Consider the following 15,532-nt stretch of genomic DNA (forward strand, 5'->3'; position numbering starts at 1 on the left):
TCAAAACTGGATCATGTGGGAAGAGGTGAGCGATTCAGGACCATCATGGTCCTCTTGTTAATTTAAGCTGTACTCGGTACTCACTATAGAGAATGAATTAAAACTTCATATACTTTTTCACTGTGGTGATCTGAAATACATTGCTCAGGTTTCATAAATGTTTTGCATTGTTACAAAATAAGTTCTGACCTTTCTTCGACTTATACATTGTATATTCATTCATTTAACTCTCTTTAATTTTAAGTTTGTTGAATAGTCAGACATTGCTGTCCATAGACGGCTCCTGTTCTTAATTGAAATCTCTTATGTATTGATGAAAGTTTGGACAGCTGTAAACACTTTGTTAGAATAGCCTTACTGACATTTATACATGTAAGTGTGGTGGAGGGGGGTTGGGGGCATCACATGAAGGGCATATTCCGAGCAAGTATAAAAAACTAACTGAGTTCATTGCAGCTACTGGTATTTGTTATTCAGTAATATTATATACTTTCTGATCTTTTAGGATAATGGAGTCAATATCTGTATAATAGAATTTCACTTAAGCCAGTGCTAGGGTCATGAGGGGTGTTGGGCTATCCTTTACGTCTCAAGTGCAGGCTCTTTCAAGCTGAGTCTGCTATTATTTACATCTCATGAGCAGGCTCTTTCAAGCTGAGTCTGCTATTATTTACCTCTCATTAGCAGGCTCTTTCAAGCTGAGTCTGCTATTATTTTGCTTGGTTGCTTTCTATGCTTGTAAGGGATCTTCTTTTAGATTTTATTGAATAACCTTTGTAAAAGTAAACAATAATGCAGCTAAAGTAATGGGATTACAAGTGTGGACCGCCTTTCATTTATCTTACACTTTTGCAGAAACTGAACCAGCAAGAAAAAAACAGAGAGTAGAAAATGGGAAAGCTAGAAGGAGCACCTCAACTATGGATGTAACAAATAAATCAGCTTCTAAGTCAGGTATTTTGACTTTGTTACCTCCCTTTAGTATGTAGTCTTTAAGGTGAACTATTAGGGTCATTGGATGTTTTTGTTTTGTTTGTTTACACTCGACCAACAACACTTGAAGTGCTATCACAGGAGAGAATGTATGTTATGGCCACAAGGTGAAGTTGAATTCAGTTATGAACTTGATCAAACCAGAATGTGAAGCTGTTGCCTCTGTTTGATAGACCCTTGATCAAACACAAGAAAACACATTTAATCTTAACAGATCCTGAATGCAATGTGTGTGGTCAAGAGTGTTTTTTATTACAGGTCTAGAAGCATTTGATTGTGTCATATATTTTATTTTCTAAAATCCAGTCAAAATGTATATTGGACATAGTTTACCCTGAACCTTACCTAATCATACTTAAACACGTATGAAATCAAGATCTTGGTTAAGTTCCATTAGGGCCCTATCAGACAAAAAGATTAAATGAAAGAATAATTATATCTCCCACCACACAGTGGTGTGGGAGACATTAATTTACTCCTGTCTCCGTGTGTGTGCATCTGTCTGTCTGTCTGTCTGTGTGTTTTTATGCCCCCGAAGGGAGGCATATAGTTTTTGAACCATCTGTCAGTCTGTCGGTCTGTCAGTCTGTCCTTAATTTTCGTGTCCGGTCCATATCTTTGTCATCGATGGATGGATTTTCAAATAACTTGGCATGAATGTGTACCACAGTAAGACGACGTGTCGCGCGCAAGACCCAGGTCCGTAGCTCAAAGGTCAAGGTCACACTTAGACATTAAAGGATAGTGCATTGATGGGCGTGTCCGGTCCATATCTTTGTCATCGATGGATGGATTTTCAAATAACTTGGCATGAATATGTACCACAGTAAGACGACGTGTCGGGCGCAAGATCCAGGTCCGTAGCTCAAAGGTCAAGGTCACACTTAGACATTAAAGGATAGTGCATTGATGGGCGTGTCCGGTCCATATCTTTGTCATCGATGGATTTTCAAATAACTTGGCATGAATGTGGACCACAGTAAGACGACGTGTCGCGCGCAAGACCCAGGTCCGTAGCTCCAAGGTCAAGGTCACACTTAGACGTTAAAGGTAATTTTTCATGAAAGTGCATTGATGGGCGTGTCCGGTCCATATCTTTGTATCATGCATGGATTTTAAAATAACTACGCATGAATGTGTGACACAGTAAGACGACGTGTCGCGCGCAAGACCCAGCTCCGTAGGTCAAAGGTCCTAAACTCTAACATCGGCCATAACTATTCATTCAAAGTGCCATCGGGGGCATGTGTCATCCTATGGAGACAGCTCTTGTTTTTTTATTATTGGTTGGGTTTAACGTCGCACCAACACATTTTAGGTCATGCGGCGACTTTCCAGCTTTAATGGTGGAGGAAGACCCCAGGTGCCTCTCCGTGCATTATTTCATCATGAGCGGGCACCTGGGTAGAACCACCAACCTTCCCTAAGCCAGCCGGATGGCTTCCTCACATGAAGAATTCAACGCCCTGAGTGAGGTTCGAACCCACATCGATCAGGGGCAAGTGTTTTGATATCAGCGACCTTAACCACTCGGCCACAGAGGCCCCAATTTTGTTTGAACTCTTAAAGCCGAACATTTCTCATCTGATCTTCACCAAATTTGAACAAAATGTGTTTGACCATAAGTCCTTAGCCAAGTTTGATAACTATCCAAATTGGCTCAGACTCTTCGAATTATGGCCCTTGTAATACCGAAAATTGGCCTTTTTACACCTGTCTGCACTCTAAGTCGAACATTTCTCATAGGTTCTTCACCAAACTTAAACCAAATGTTTTTTACTATAACTACACAGTCAAGTTCATGAACTAGCTAAATAAGCCTGAGGCACTTAAGAATTATGGCCCTTGAATTACCTAAATTCAGCCTTTTTACTCTTCAGAGGTATATCTGTAGTGAGTAACAGTATATAAAAACCAAGTTACTATTTAGATGATAAGGCAGTTGAGGGAGACCTGCGCTTTTCTCAAAAGCAGCTTTAGTTTATGTTTATTTTGTGGATGAGTCAGTCCACATAATTAAATCCTTATAAACAAGTAAAATTCTCATTTATTTTACATGCAAAAGTTAATTCCATAAATTCATAATATTCCCATGAAATAGTCGTTTTTATCAAAACCATGACATTTAGTGCCAACTAAATTAAATGATTAGCAGGGGCTTAGGTAGGCCTTGGAGAATGTGTACGCAAGCATTCTAGAGGGGTTTGAAGGCATGCTTCCTCGAAATTTTTTCGTTTCCTAGAATGTTTTTGGTGCAATCTGGGAATATTTTCACAAGAAAAAGAGTCAACAAAACGTGTTAAATACCAGGGTTTCATGTAATAACATTTATTTTTCAAAGTGGATTTTTGGACATTACAAGCAATTGACACTTAAATATTTTTCGTTTCAAAAAATGTAAAGAAAACATTTAAATGCTCACTTCCGCGATGTCTTTCTAATAACGTTTCTCCACAAATAATGAATTAAAAAAAAGTAAATTAATTTCACAAAAAAAAGAAGATATTTCGGCTTGGTAAATAATGTTAACTTAAATTTAGTAGTATAACTTCAATTTGTATAAATTATTCTGATGGTAGAATGTTGAATTGACGAATGTTTTAAATACAGTGGTTACGTCGCACTAGAAAAAACAAAGAACAACATAAACCCGACGTACAGGCATTTAACAACATGTTTCAGTTAATTCAAAAATAAGCGCCAATTTCCTATTCTTCCCTCTAGTGAAGTTGTCTAGAACAGACTTGCTGTTCAATTCCTTTTCCCGGTAAACGTTTAACAGCCCAATTCCATATAGCCTGTCAGTGGTCACTGTGTTCCGCAAGTATGTCTACTCGTCTCAATACACTGAATAATCGTTCAGTGTAGCTGTTGATACTGGAATACTAGCAAGAATACAGAGTACAATATAGATGGACGGAAATAGGTCTTGGTGGGCAGCTTTAATGGTGTCTGGCAAGCTGAATGGAATATCTGTCTCAATGGCACCCGCCCAGTGGCAACAGTGTTTGATTAAATATTTCAACTAGATTATTATGTTTCCAGTTAATACACTGAACCGCTTTCAAAACGCTCCACTTACATAGAACTGTATGCTTTATAAGACGAACACTACAAAAATGAAAGTCACAAATTGACACGAAAATCGTTAAAGTAAGGAATTTTGCCTAAAATGCTGATCATATCAGCGAATTTTCTTTCATCAAAATGTATCTAATGCATTCGTCATTACCTATTAAACATTTTTATGATCAAAACAGACTAAACCCATACTTACTAACACTGAATTTCAGGTGTAAACCAAAAGACTCTCTTTACGGCTACTTCTTTATAGATTTGGAAAAAAAGAGCCTAAAATTTTGAATCCTTTAAAATATTTTACCAAAATGAAATATTATTTCATGTTAAATACAAATCAACCGTCCTGTAGAACGTTCAATTTCGATTTTTCTACTTCTGTCGTAAATTAACCCCGTATCACTTAACTTTTCTTACGCTACCAGTAGCCTTTTCGCAATAACTTTTAAACTACCACAAAAAAACAAAAACAAAAAAAAAATGAATACATTTTCCAGGGAATTTAGAACAATGTATAAGACAACGTTTGATACAAAATGAACAATGAAATAAGGCTAAAATAGTATCACTAATCCGATGAAACCCTAGCTTTTTCAAAGTCGCAAATTTAGACAATAATTATGCTACAGTAGTTACTAGCCCGAATGTTAACGGTTTTCATTCGAAATATTCTTGCAAATTTAAAATAAATTGAATCATGATAGTACGTGACTGAAATACTGGAGGTTTTTGAATATTCAGATATGCAAAGTTGAGCTTTAAACAAGCTTTAAAGTTGATAATTTTAATACATGCACGCATATTTTCTTGAGACGGAACATCACGCGTCATGTGGTTGAAAATTTTATATTTACATAATGTCCAAAGATGATGATAACAATTTACATGTTTATTAAATCGACTGAGAACTATATTGGAAGCAGTGTTTGTTGTTAGTTAGTTTTCCTTCAAACAATGTCTGATATTCCTTTAACTGTCCTGAAACTTTCACTGAATTATTTTTGGACGGCGGTAGTTTTAACATTATAGCGAAACTACTGGTAGCGTTAGAAAATTTGTTAAGTGTATGCCCCGAGAACTTTGTACCTAACTTCGTCATGTAGGCTCAGATTCCCATGTAGAACGTCTGGATAAGACAGACCATCTGACTGGCATTCGGTCATATTTAAAATTCACGGTGAAGAAACTTTTCAAGAATGATGCCTTCCTATACTTAATATGTACATGTACTTCATTACATTGAAAGCGCGACAAAGATCACTGTTAAGAATTCTTCTGAAAGAACGGAAATATATCGACATACCCCTCCCCCTTCATTTTTTATTATGCCTCCCTTCGAAGAAGGAGGGGTATATTGTTTTGCAGATGTCGGTCGGTCTGTCGGTCGGTCGGAATGTAGACCAATCCGTTTCCGGATGATAAGTCAAGAATGCTTGGGCCTAGGATCATGAAAGTTGATAAGGAGGTTGGTCATCACCAGCAGATGACCCCTATTAGTTTTGAGGTCCGTATGTCAAAGGTCAAGGTCACAGTGACCCTGAATAGTTAAACGGTTTCCGGATAATAACTCAATAACACTTTGGCTTAGGATCATGAAAGTTGATAGGGAGGTTGGTCATGACCAGCAGATGACCCCTATTGATTTTGAGGTCAGTATGTTAAAGGTCAAGGTCACAGTGACCCTGAACAGTTAAATGGTTTCCGGATGATAACTCAAGAACGCTTAGGCCTAGGGTCATGAAAGTTTATAGGGAGCTTGGTCATGACCAGCAGATGACCCCTATTGATTTTGAGATCAGTATGTCAAAGGTCAAGGACACAGTGACCAGGAACAGGAAAATGGTTTCTGGGCAATAACTCAAGAACGCTTGGGCCTAAGTGTCAGGAAAATTGATAATGATGTTGGTCATGACCAGCAGATGACCCCTATTGATTTTGAGGTCATTAGGTCAAAGGTCAAGGTCACATTGACCAGGAACAGTTAAACGGTTTCTGATCTTTTTGTCCAAAACCACAGGGCCTAGGGCTTTGATATTTTGTATATGACATCATCTAGTGGTCCTCTACTAAGATTATTCAAATTATTCTCCCAGGGTCAAATATGGCCCCGCCCTGGGGGTCACATGGTTTATATAGACTTATATAGGGAAAAACTTTGAAAATCTTCCTGACCAAACCACAAAGACTAGGGCTTTGATATTTGTAATGTAGCATCATCTAGTGGTTCTCTACCAAGTTTGTTCAAATTATCCCTCTAGGGTCAAATATGGCCCCGCCCCGGGAGTCACATGGTTCATAAAGACTTGTATAGGCAAAAACCTTAGAATCTTTATGGCCATAACCTACATCATTCAAATTTGGACCACATGTATAGTTCTGAGTGGCAAGAGGAAGCTTGACATGAGTTGACCTTGATCTTGACCTAGTGACCTACTTTCACATTTCTGTAGCTACAGCCTTAAAATTTGGACCACCTGCATAGGTTTGTGTACCGAAACAAACTTTGACCTTGTTATTGACCTAGTGACCTACTTTCACATTTTTGAAGCTACAGACTTCAAATTTGGACCACATGCTTAGTTTTGTGTTTCGAAATAAAATATGACCTTGATTTGAAGTTAGTGACCTTTTTTTTTCACATTTCTCAAGCTACAGCCTTCAAAATTTGAACCACAAGCATAGTTTTGTGTACCGAAATGAACTTTGATCTTGAGATTGACCTAGTTTCACATTTCTCAAGGTACAGGCTTCAAATTTGGACCACACGCACAGTTTTGTGTTTCAAAATAAAATTTGACCTTGATTTTGACCTAGTGACCTACTTTCACATTTCTCAAGCTACAGTCTCCAAATTTGAAGCACAGTCATGCATAGTTCTGTCTACCGAAATGAACTTTGACCTTGAAATTGATCTAGTGACCTACTTTCACATTTCTCAAGCCACAGCTTTCAAATTTGGACCACATGCACAATGTTTTATACCGATATGAAATTTGACCTTGATTTTGACCTTGAGCTAGTCTTGAAATTTGGAACATTCAAAAATGGCTCAGTGGTGGGCGCCAAGATCACTCTGTGATCTCTTGTTAGGTTAATAGGTTAAAATCCTAGGTCAGATTGAACCAGAACGGTAGAACTTTTGTTTACAGTGAGCATATAATTTCTGTTCCTTGTGCAATTACTGAATGCATCAAGGGGGGCATTTCGTGTTCGACGAGCTCTTGTTACATTTTTAGACATTTTGTTTTTTTAATTCTTGAGGACCATGTGTACGCAACTGCATTTTTTGCATATAGGTAGCTACGCGCCTGATTATATATTATTATGTGATTAATGGCCACTTTCAACAGTATACTGTTATGCACAGACAGGCAGTATAACTGGAAGTCCTTTGAATGACCAGCACTTAACACCAACACTGCACTGCTGTCTCATATTTTGAACCCTTACCCTGCTAAATTTCTATACTGAACTGGTCCTTCTTTCAATTTTGAAAGAACCATCAACTGTATAAAAGGGTGATAACCAAAATTTTAGAAGAACACTGACTGAATGGCGAACAGTGCAGATCATGATCAGACTGCATGCATGTGCAGGCTGATCACCATCTACACTGGTCACAATGGCAGAATTACTAATGTTAAGCTAGAGGAGGGTTAAGAATACTTCCTGAATGAAGGTCATAAACAAATAATTATCTCAATGATGATATTGTGTTGAACATTTAGATATGAGCCGTGCCATGTGACAACCAACATAGTGCATTTGAGACAAGCATGGATCCAGACCAGCCTGCACATATATGCAGTCTAGTCAGGATCCATGCTGTTCACTTTCAAAGCCTATTGCAATTAGAGAAACTGTTAGCGAACAGCATGGATCCTCACACAGTCTGGACTGGATCCATGCGGGTTGCAAATGCACTGTTGGTTTTCTCATGATTCGGCTCAATTATATTATTATTGCAAGTTTGCAGACACAGTGTGCTTCAACTAATTATCATTTATACTTCAGCCACGAAGCGGAGGATTTTCTTTACAGAAGCTGAAAGACAGGCAGTGGAGGCAGGATTCTTGAAAGAAATCAGACTTGCAAAAGTGCCAGGAAAACCTGACGTTGTAAACTTTGTTAAACAAAATCCAACTTTTTCAAAGTACCCATGGACTAAAATTAAATTTGCGGTACACAATATGATAAATGCCAGGAAGCGTAAAGAAATGGACTCAGCATAGTACTGATAATTTAGAAATAGATTTGGAACATTATTATAGTAACAACAAAAATCCTTCCTTTGTGTTCTAGAGATGAGCTCAAATATTACAGCCATGACAGTGTGTATTTGCAGCTTGGAAAGCTGACTGAAGTGGTATTTGTAAAGTCTGCCAGAACCTAGAAATTCATAGGATTTTATAGTGAGTGTATCTTGTGAAACAAAACAGTCTTATTCATATCTGTAAATATTTTAGGAATTATAGTATGACACTTGGTAATACAGAAAATAAAGACAAATGCAGGTACAAGCTGTCAAATAGAAAAGATAGAGGATTTTACATGAACATCTTTTCAAATTGAATATATTAAACGAGTTGAATAAAACAATGGGTGGCTTTACCAACCATTTTATCAATTTTATTTAATAAGTTTAATGAATTCAATGTGGAAAGTCACAGGTGTAATATTCCTTGAGCATGAACAATTTTCCCTTTATGTAAACTAGTATATAAGAAATTTTAAGAAAAAATTTTTTATGAAACTACTAGCCTGATTTCAACATACTTTCAGACAAAGGGTCCTTCAGTGACGTTCTACAAAGCTTGTTCAGATTTTTCTAATTTTCAAAAAACATGGCCACAAGAGTGCAAGGTCACTTTTCTCTTTATGAATACAGTGGAAACTTTAAAAAAATTTCTTAGCCTTTTTAAAATGATTTCACAGAAATTACTCTTGTGTGACCTTTACCAAGACTGTTCAAACTAATATGATTGGTCATTAAACATGGCTGCTAGAGGGAATAGTCATTTATAGCTCACCAGCGCACAAAGTGCTCAAGGTGAGCTATTGTGGCAGTTCATTGTCTGCCGTCCGTCATCGGTCAACATTTGCCTAGTGCACACTCTAGAGGCCACATTTGTGACCCAGTTATATGAAACTTGGTCAGAATGTAGCCTTGATGATCTCTAGGTCAAGTTCGAACCTGGATCATGTGGGGTCAAAAACTAGGTCAGTAGGCCAGATTAAAAGAAAAGCTTGTGAACACTTTAGAGACCACAGTTGAGAGTCATACTTTATGAACTTGGTCAGAATGTTTTCTTGATAATGTATATGTCAATTTTGAATCTTGGTCAACTGGGGTCAAAACTAGGTCATCCGGTCAAATCAAAGGAAACGCTTGTGAACACTCCACAGTTGTGACCCAATCTTTATGAAACTTGGTCAGAATGTTTTCTTGATGATCTATAGGTAACTTTGAAACTGGGTCATGTTGGGTCAAAAACTAGGTCAGTACGCCAGATCAAAGGAAAAGCTTGTGAACACTCTAGAGGCCACAGTTGTGACCCGATCTTTATGAAACTTGGTCAGAATGTTTATCTTGATGATTTCTATGTCAAGGTCCAAACCGGGTCCTATGGGGTCAAAAACTAGGTCAGTAGGCCAGATCAAAGGAAAAGCTTGTGAACACTATAGACCACAGTTGTGACTCGCTCTTTATGAAACTTGGTCAGAAAGTTTGTCTTGATAATCTCTAGGTCAAGATTGAATCTGGGTCATTTGGGGTCAAAAACCACTTCACATGGTCAAATCAAGTTTGTGAACACTTTAATGGCAACAGTTGTGACTCAGTCTTTATGAAACTTAATCAGAATGTTTGTCTTGGAAAACTTCTAGGTTAAGTTTGAGACTGAGTTATGTAGGGTCAAAAACTAGGTCACATGGTCAAATCAAAGGAAAAGCTTGTGAATTTTCTAGAGGTAGCAGTTGTGACCCAATCTTTATGAAACTTGGTCAGAATGTTTGTCTTCATAATCTCTAGGTGAAGGTCTAAATTGGGTCATGTGGGATCAAAACCTAGGTCAGTAGGCCAGATCAACACTGGTGGGCAATATAGGGACATCATGGCCCTCATGTTTCCTTTTCAATTGTGTATATATTAGAAACATTAAAAATGTTCTTGTCAGAAATTACAGGCTGTTTAAAACAATTTAATACAATTGTTTATTTGAGTTTTAAGGTGTATGAGGAATTGACTGTCTACCGTTATTGTTCAAATTATTGCCCTTGGATCAAAAGTGAACATGCCCATGTGTGTGACATGTATGTAATATAGGCCAACATGAAATGAACTTTGAATATCTCCTTTTAAACTGTTAATTGCAAGAACCCTGATATTTATATAAATGTCGCTCTTCACTTGTACCTTGAAGGCTTTTACACATGCGTGCATTTTAGGGTCTGACAGTATCCCTCCTGTTATTTTTGTTAAAATCGGCTACAAATAAAATGCTATTTCTGTACAGTCAAAAATCCCATACAATCATTTTTGCTTGCAGCTTCTGACATGTAAGACCCCATAAATAGGTTCTACACCTTATTCACACCTAGTTGTTGGTCTGGACTGAGGACAGTTGTATGTCTGTTGATACTTGTATTTTAACCTTGATAGTATTGTAGCTGCAGTCATGCTATTGGTTTTACTATGGACTTCTGTATTTATGGTTGTTTGAAAAATAATTCAAGTTTAACTACATATTTGAATTGTTCTTTCAGAAGGGAAATAAATTTGTTAAAATTGGAATTTTTGTTGATTTGTATATCAAGTACGTTTTATAAATGTGTCATGCACTTATGGCAAATATTTTGACAGCAATTATCTAGTTATTATTTTTCAAATTTAACCATGATCTTTATACTGTCATATTGTATTGAAAAATTCTTGTGTTTGTGCCACCCGAAGTTTTAAAGGGAAAGGGGCAGTTGAATTTGACCTTTTTATATCTGTCTGTCTGTTCAAATTTGTGGTGTTCATGTTTCAAAAAGTATTTGGTCTGGAGTCATCAAACTACACATGATTATTACTCAGTATGTGAAGTTGTTCACCTGGTATTTTTATTTTGATTTCAAACAGCTAAACAAGAGTGATGGCCCTTGACTAAGTCAAAAATATGCATAAAGTGACACGAGTGGAGGCAGCATGTTCGAAGGACACCTGTTTGAAAGGTAACATGCAAAATTCATTGTTCAGAGTGAGGCTCAAACCCACATCGGTGAGGGAAAGTGATTCATAGTCAATTACCTTAAACACTCAAGAACACGATTTTACATCTGTATTTCAGTTGGTTAACCATGGCCTGTTAACTTAAAATACTACTGGATTCTATACCAGAACTTACCTATTTTACACTAGTAACTGCAAACTTTACCTCATGAATCAGTGGTGGAGGACAATGAACTCGGACACAATATCAACTATCATATAATCACGGAAAATATACACCTTTTCCCAGGATGTAGCTCACAACTCTGTGAGGTCACAGCTCACGGATAGCTCACAGATCTGCGCTGTCATTATTGAGCTAGTTAGGTGGGTGTACTTGATTGGTAAACTAGACTGTTGTTGCCCAACAGGCAAAAATGTCGGGCCCATTATTTGTTAACACACGGCCTCAATGATTCAAACATTTCAGTCAGTTAAACAAGTTTCATTTCATTATATTGACCCGTACTCGAGTTAATCGACCTGGGCTCGAAAAAATCCACTCCTCTGCTGGTAAATATGTGAGTGGACGTTGCTGTAGAATGAGATTTTTTACAAAATTTACAACGAATCCTATCAAAATGGGAGCCCTGAAGTTGCCGGATAATCAAAAGATCTAAAACAAAAGTAAATTTGCTCATTGTAACTATAAGATCTACTGGACTCTGTTGCGGTACCGCATTAGCCAGATGCATGTGTTGACGTTCCAGCTTCTGAATATGGAAATCCCCATCCAGGCTTTATTTTCTGCATGAAAAGGCATCTTGACAGAACCAACCATCTTCTGTAAGTCAGTTGGACAGTTTTCTTTTACAACTTTACTAAACTGTCTCATTAATAGGGTAGTTCTGCACATTCAGAGCAAAATTCACCTACAATGAAGAAAACAATTTAACTCCGATTTTAAACTTTAGATCATGAATGCTTGACTGATTTTAAGAAAGATGGACCTGACGCAAGTTTTCATAATGGGACTCCATGAGAAAATCACAACTTTCATAATATTTGCATTTTTGCAGCTAGAAATTTTTCTACAATGTAGATTTTAATGAAACTTCAATCTGACTAAAGTACATCTCCTATTACGCCACGCTTAGGATCTGACGAACCTTCCGCTAGCCAATCAAAAGCTAACTTACAACATTTTGCAAGCTATAAAAAGCCTTGGTTTTTATTATCTACAATTTTTATGTTGAAAGATGTCAGATAGCTGATTAGCTCAGTCGGTAGGGCACTTGCTCTGTAAGCGAGAGGTCCCGGGTTCGAGCCCTGGATTGAGTGCAAATTTTTCTTACTCTTTGACATTCGAACAAGTTGTCTAACTGGTTCAAACAAAAATAGATTTGCGAAAATAAAAATAGCAATATTGAAAATCCAAAATATACAGAAGACAAATGTGAATGGGTCGTTCTCAGATCTTCGTTTAGAAGATCAAGTACTTTAGTCAGATTGAATGAAACTTTTCACAGTTGTAAATAAACATATGGCTTATCGTACTGTGAAATAAAATGCATAGGTTTGTGTGCTTCTGTTTTAGGTACTTGCCCATGATTAATATGATCCGCAGTTTTAAGACGATATTTTGAACTAGAGATGATTTTGAGAAAAGCGCATGTCTCCAACAACTGCCTCGTCATCTGAATAGTAGTATATGAGTCAACCATGCACCAAAACCTCACCTGTTTTATCAGACTTTGAGTGCTTTGATTACAAAAAACAAGTTTCAACAGCCATAATTCCGAAGTGTCTGGGCCCATTTGGCTCGTTGTCGAACTTGTGCAGACAAGCCTTGTGACAGAGAGACGGACCGGTGTAAATCAAAATGTCTCCCACACCTATATGTGGTGGGAGACAAGTATTTAATGTGTAAGATGTCTTAATTTTAATATCATATTTTAACTTTAGAACAAGACCACCACCTTGCTGGTGCAGACGCTCATCTGATTTGTCTCTAAAGTAGAAATATTGACCTTCCAATGATTTTCTAATTCCAAAAGGACCCATAATTCTTGCAAAAAGCAAGGAAGAGTTACGGTACTTGTTGTGCAGTGTCAACTTTAAATGGCAAATAACTACTCCAAGTTTTAAAGCAATAGCTCTGACCGTCAAGGAGAAAAGCTGACCTTTACATTAAACTTAATCAAGAAATCTGATATTTTCTAAGTCCAAAAGGGGCCATAATTCTTGCAAAAAGCAAGGAAGAGTTACGGTACTTGTTGTGCAGTGTCATTTTTAAATGGCAGATAACTGCTCCAGGTATTAAAGCAACAGCTTTGACCGTAAAGGAGAAAAGCTGACCTTTACATAAAACTTAAGAAATCTGATATTTTCTAAGTCCAAAAGGGCCCATAATTCTTGCAAAAAGCAAGGAAGAGTTACAGTACTTGTTGTGCATTGTCAACTTTAAATGGCAAATAACTGCTCCAAGTTTTAAAGCAATAGCTTTGACCGTCAAGGAGAAAAGCTGACCTTTACATAAAACTTAAGAAATCTGGTATTTTCTTAGTCCAACAGGGTCCATAATTCTTGCAAAAAGCAGGATGGAGTTATGTTTATTGCTGTACAGAGTTGGCTTTTGATGGTGAACAAATGTTGTACATTTCAAAGCAATAGCTTTGATAGTTTTAGAGAAAAGCTGACCTAAACACAAAACTTAACCAAGAAATCTGATAGCTGACTAAAACGGAACTTGATGCTAATCAAGTGATGAAAATAACTCATCATTTTTTTTATACAAGAGGGTCATGATGACCCTGAATCGCTCACCTGAGTATATTGAACCACATGTTTCAAATGGCAAACTGATGCTAAAATATTAGAAAGTAAATCAGTAGGTCACATTTATGGTCACTGAAAGGCAGTTTAAAGATTGGTGTGCAAAACTACATGTCATCCAAATTTCAAGGCTGGATCTTTAACTAGAGTGGTCACAAGCAAAAGTTTACACATGGACAACGTAGACCTACTGACCTAGTTTTTGACCGCAGTTGACCCAGTTTCAAACTTGACCTAGATATCATCAAGATGAATATTCAGACCAACTTTTATACAGATCCCATGAAAAATATCGCCTCTAGAGAGGTCACAAGGTTTTTCTATTATTTGACCTACTGACCTAGTTTTTGACGGCATGTGACCCAGTTTAGAACTTGAACTAGATATCATCAAAGTGAACATTCTGACCAATTTTCATGAAGATCCATTGAAAAGTATGGACTCTAGAGAGGTCACAAGGTTTTTCTATTTTTAGACCTACTGACCTAGTTTTTGACAGCATGTGACTCAGTTTCGAATCTGACCTAGATATCATCAAGGTGAACATTATGACCAATTATGAAGATCCATTGAAAAATATGGCCTCTAGGGAGGTCATAAGGATTTTCTATTTTTAGACCTACAGACCTAGTTTTTGACTGCAGTTGACCCAGTTTCGAACTTGACCTAGATATCATCAAGATAAATATTCAGACCAACTTTCATACAGATCCCTTGATAAATATCGCCTCTTCTATTATTTGACCTAATGACCTAGTTTTTGATGGCACATGACCCAGTTTCGAACTTAAACTAGATATCATCGAGGTGAACATTCTGACCAATTTTCATGAAGATCCATTGAAAAGTATGGCCTCTAGAGAGGTCACAATGTTTCTTTGCTTTTAGACCTACTGACCTAGTTTTTGACCGCACGTGATCCAGTTTCGTACTTGACCTAGATATCATCAAGGTGAACATTCTGACCAATTTTAATGAAGATCCATTGAAAAATACGACCTCTAGCGAGGTCACAAGGATTTTCTATTTTTCGACCTACTGACCTAGTTTTGGACCGCACATGACCCAGTTACGAACTTGACCTAGATATCATCAAGATAAACATTCTGACCAACTTTCATAAAGATCCCATGAAAAATGTGACCTCTAGAGTGGTCACAAGCAAAAGTTTACGCACGGACGGACAACGCATGATCACAAAAGCTCACCTTGTCACTTTGTGACAGGTGAGTTAAAAACAGGATGAGCTGAAAATGACAATGCGCGATCACTTCTGATGGTTCGACAACAAAAAAATATTGTTTTAAGATATCTTCTAAAAATTGCTGTATTTCTTAAGAAGGCTTTAAAACTTTATTACAAACAAACTTTATGTTATGGAAACACATGAGAATTTGCTGTTTATACTATTTTTAAAGATGAAATTCCAAAAGC

General features: G+C 37.2%; 1 protein-coding gene across 1 annotated transcript; it reads left to right on the forward strand.

Annotated features, from left to right (window-relative positions):
- Positions 1-755: 755 nt before the first annotated feature.
- On the forward strand, positions 756-10,864 carry LOC123557702 (uncharacterized). The gene is made up of 2 exons (XM_053535179.1): positions 756-954; positions 8,086-10,864. Exons 1-2 carry the CDS (start codon positions 807-809, stop codon positions 8,301-8,303), a joined length of 366 nt encoding a protein of 121 aa, XP_053391154.1. The 5' UTR covers positions 756-806; the 3' UTR covers positions 8,304-10,864.
- The last annotated feature ends 4,668 nt before the right edge of the window (positions 10,865-15,532 follow it).

Source organism: Mercenaria mercenaria, unplaced genomic scaffold, assembly GCF_021730395.1.
Source record: "Mercenaria mercenaria strain notata unplaced genomic scaffold, MADL_Memer_1 contig_4581, whole genome shotgun sequence".
Classification (NCBI taxonomy): domain Eukaryota; kingdom Metazoa; phylum Mollusca; class Bivalvia; order Venerida; family Veneridae; genus Mercenaria; species Mercenaria mercenaria.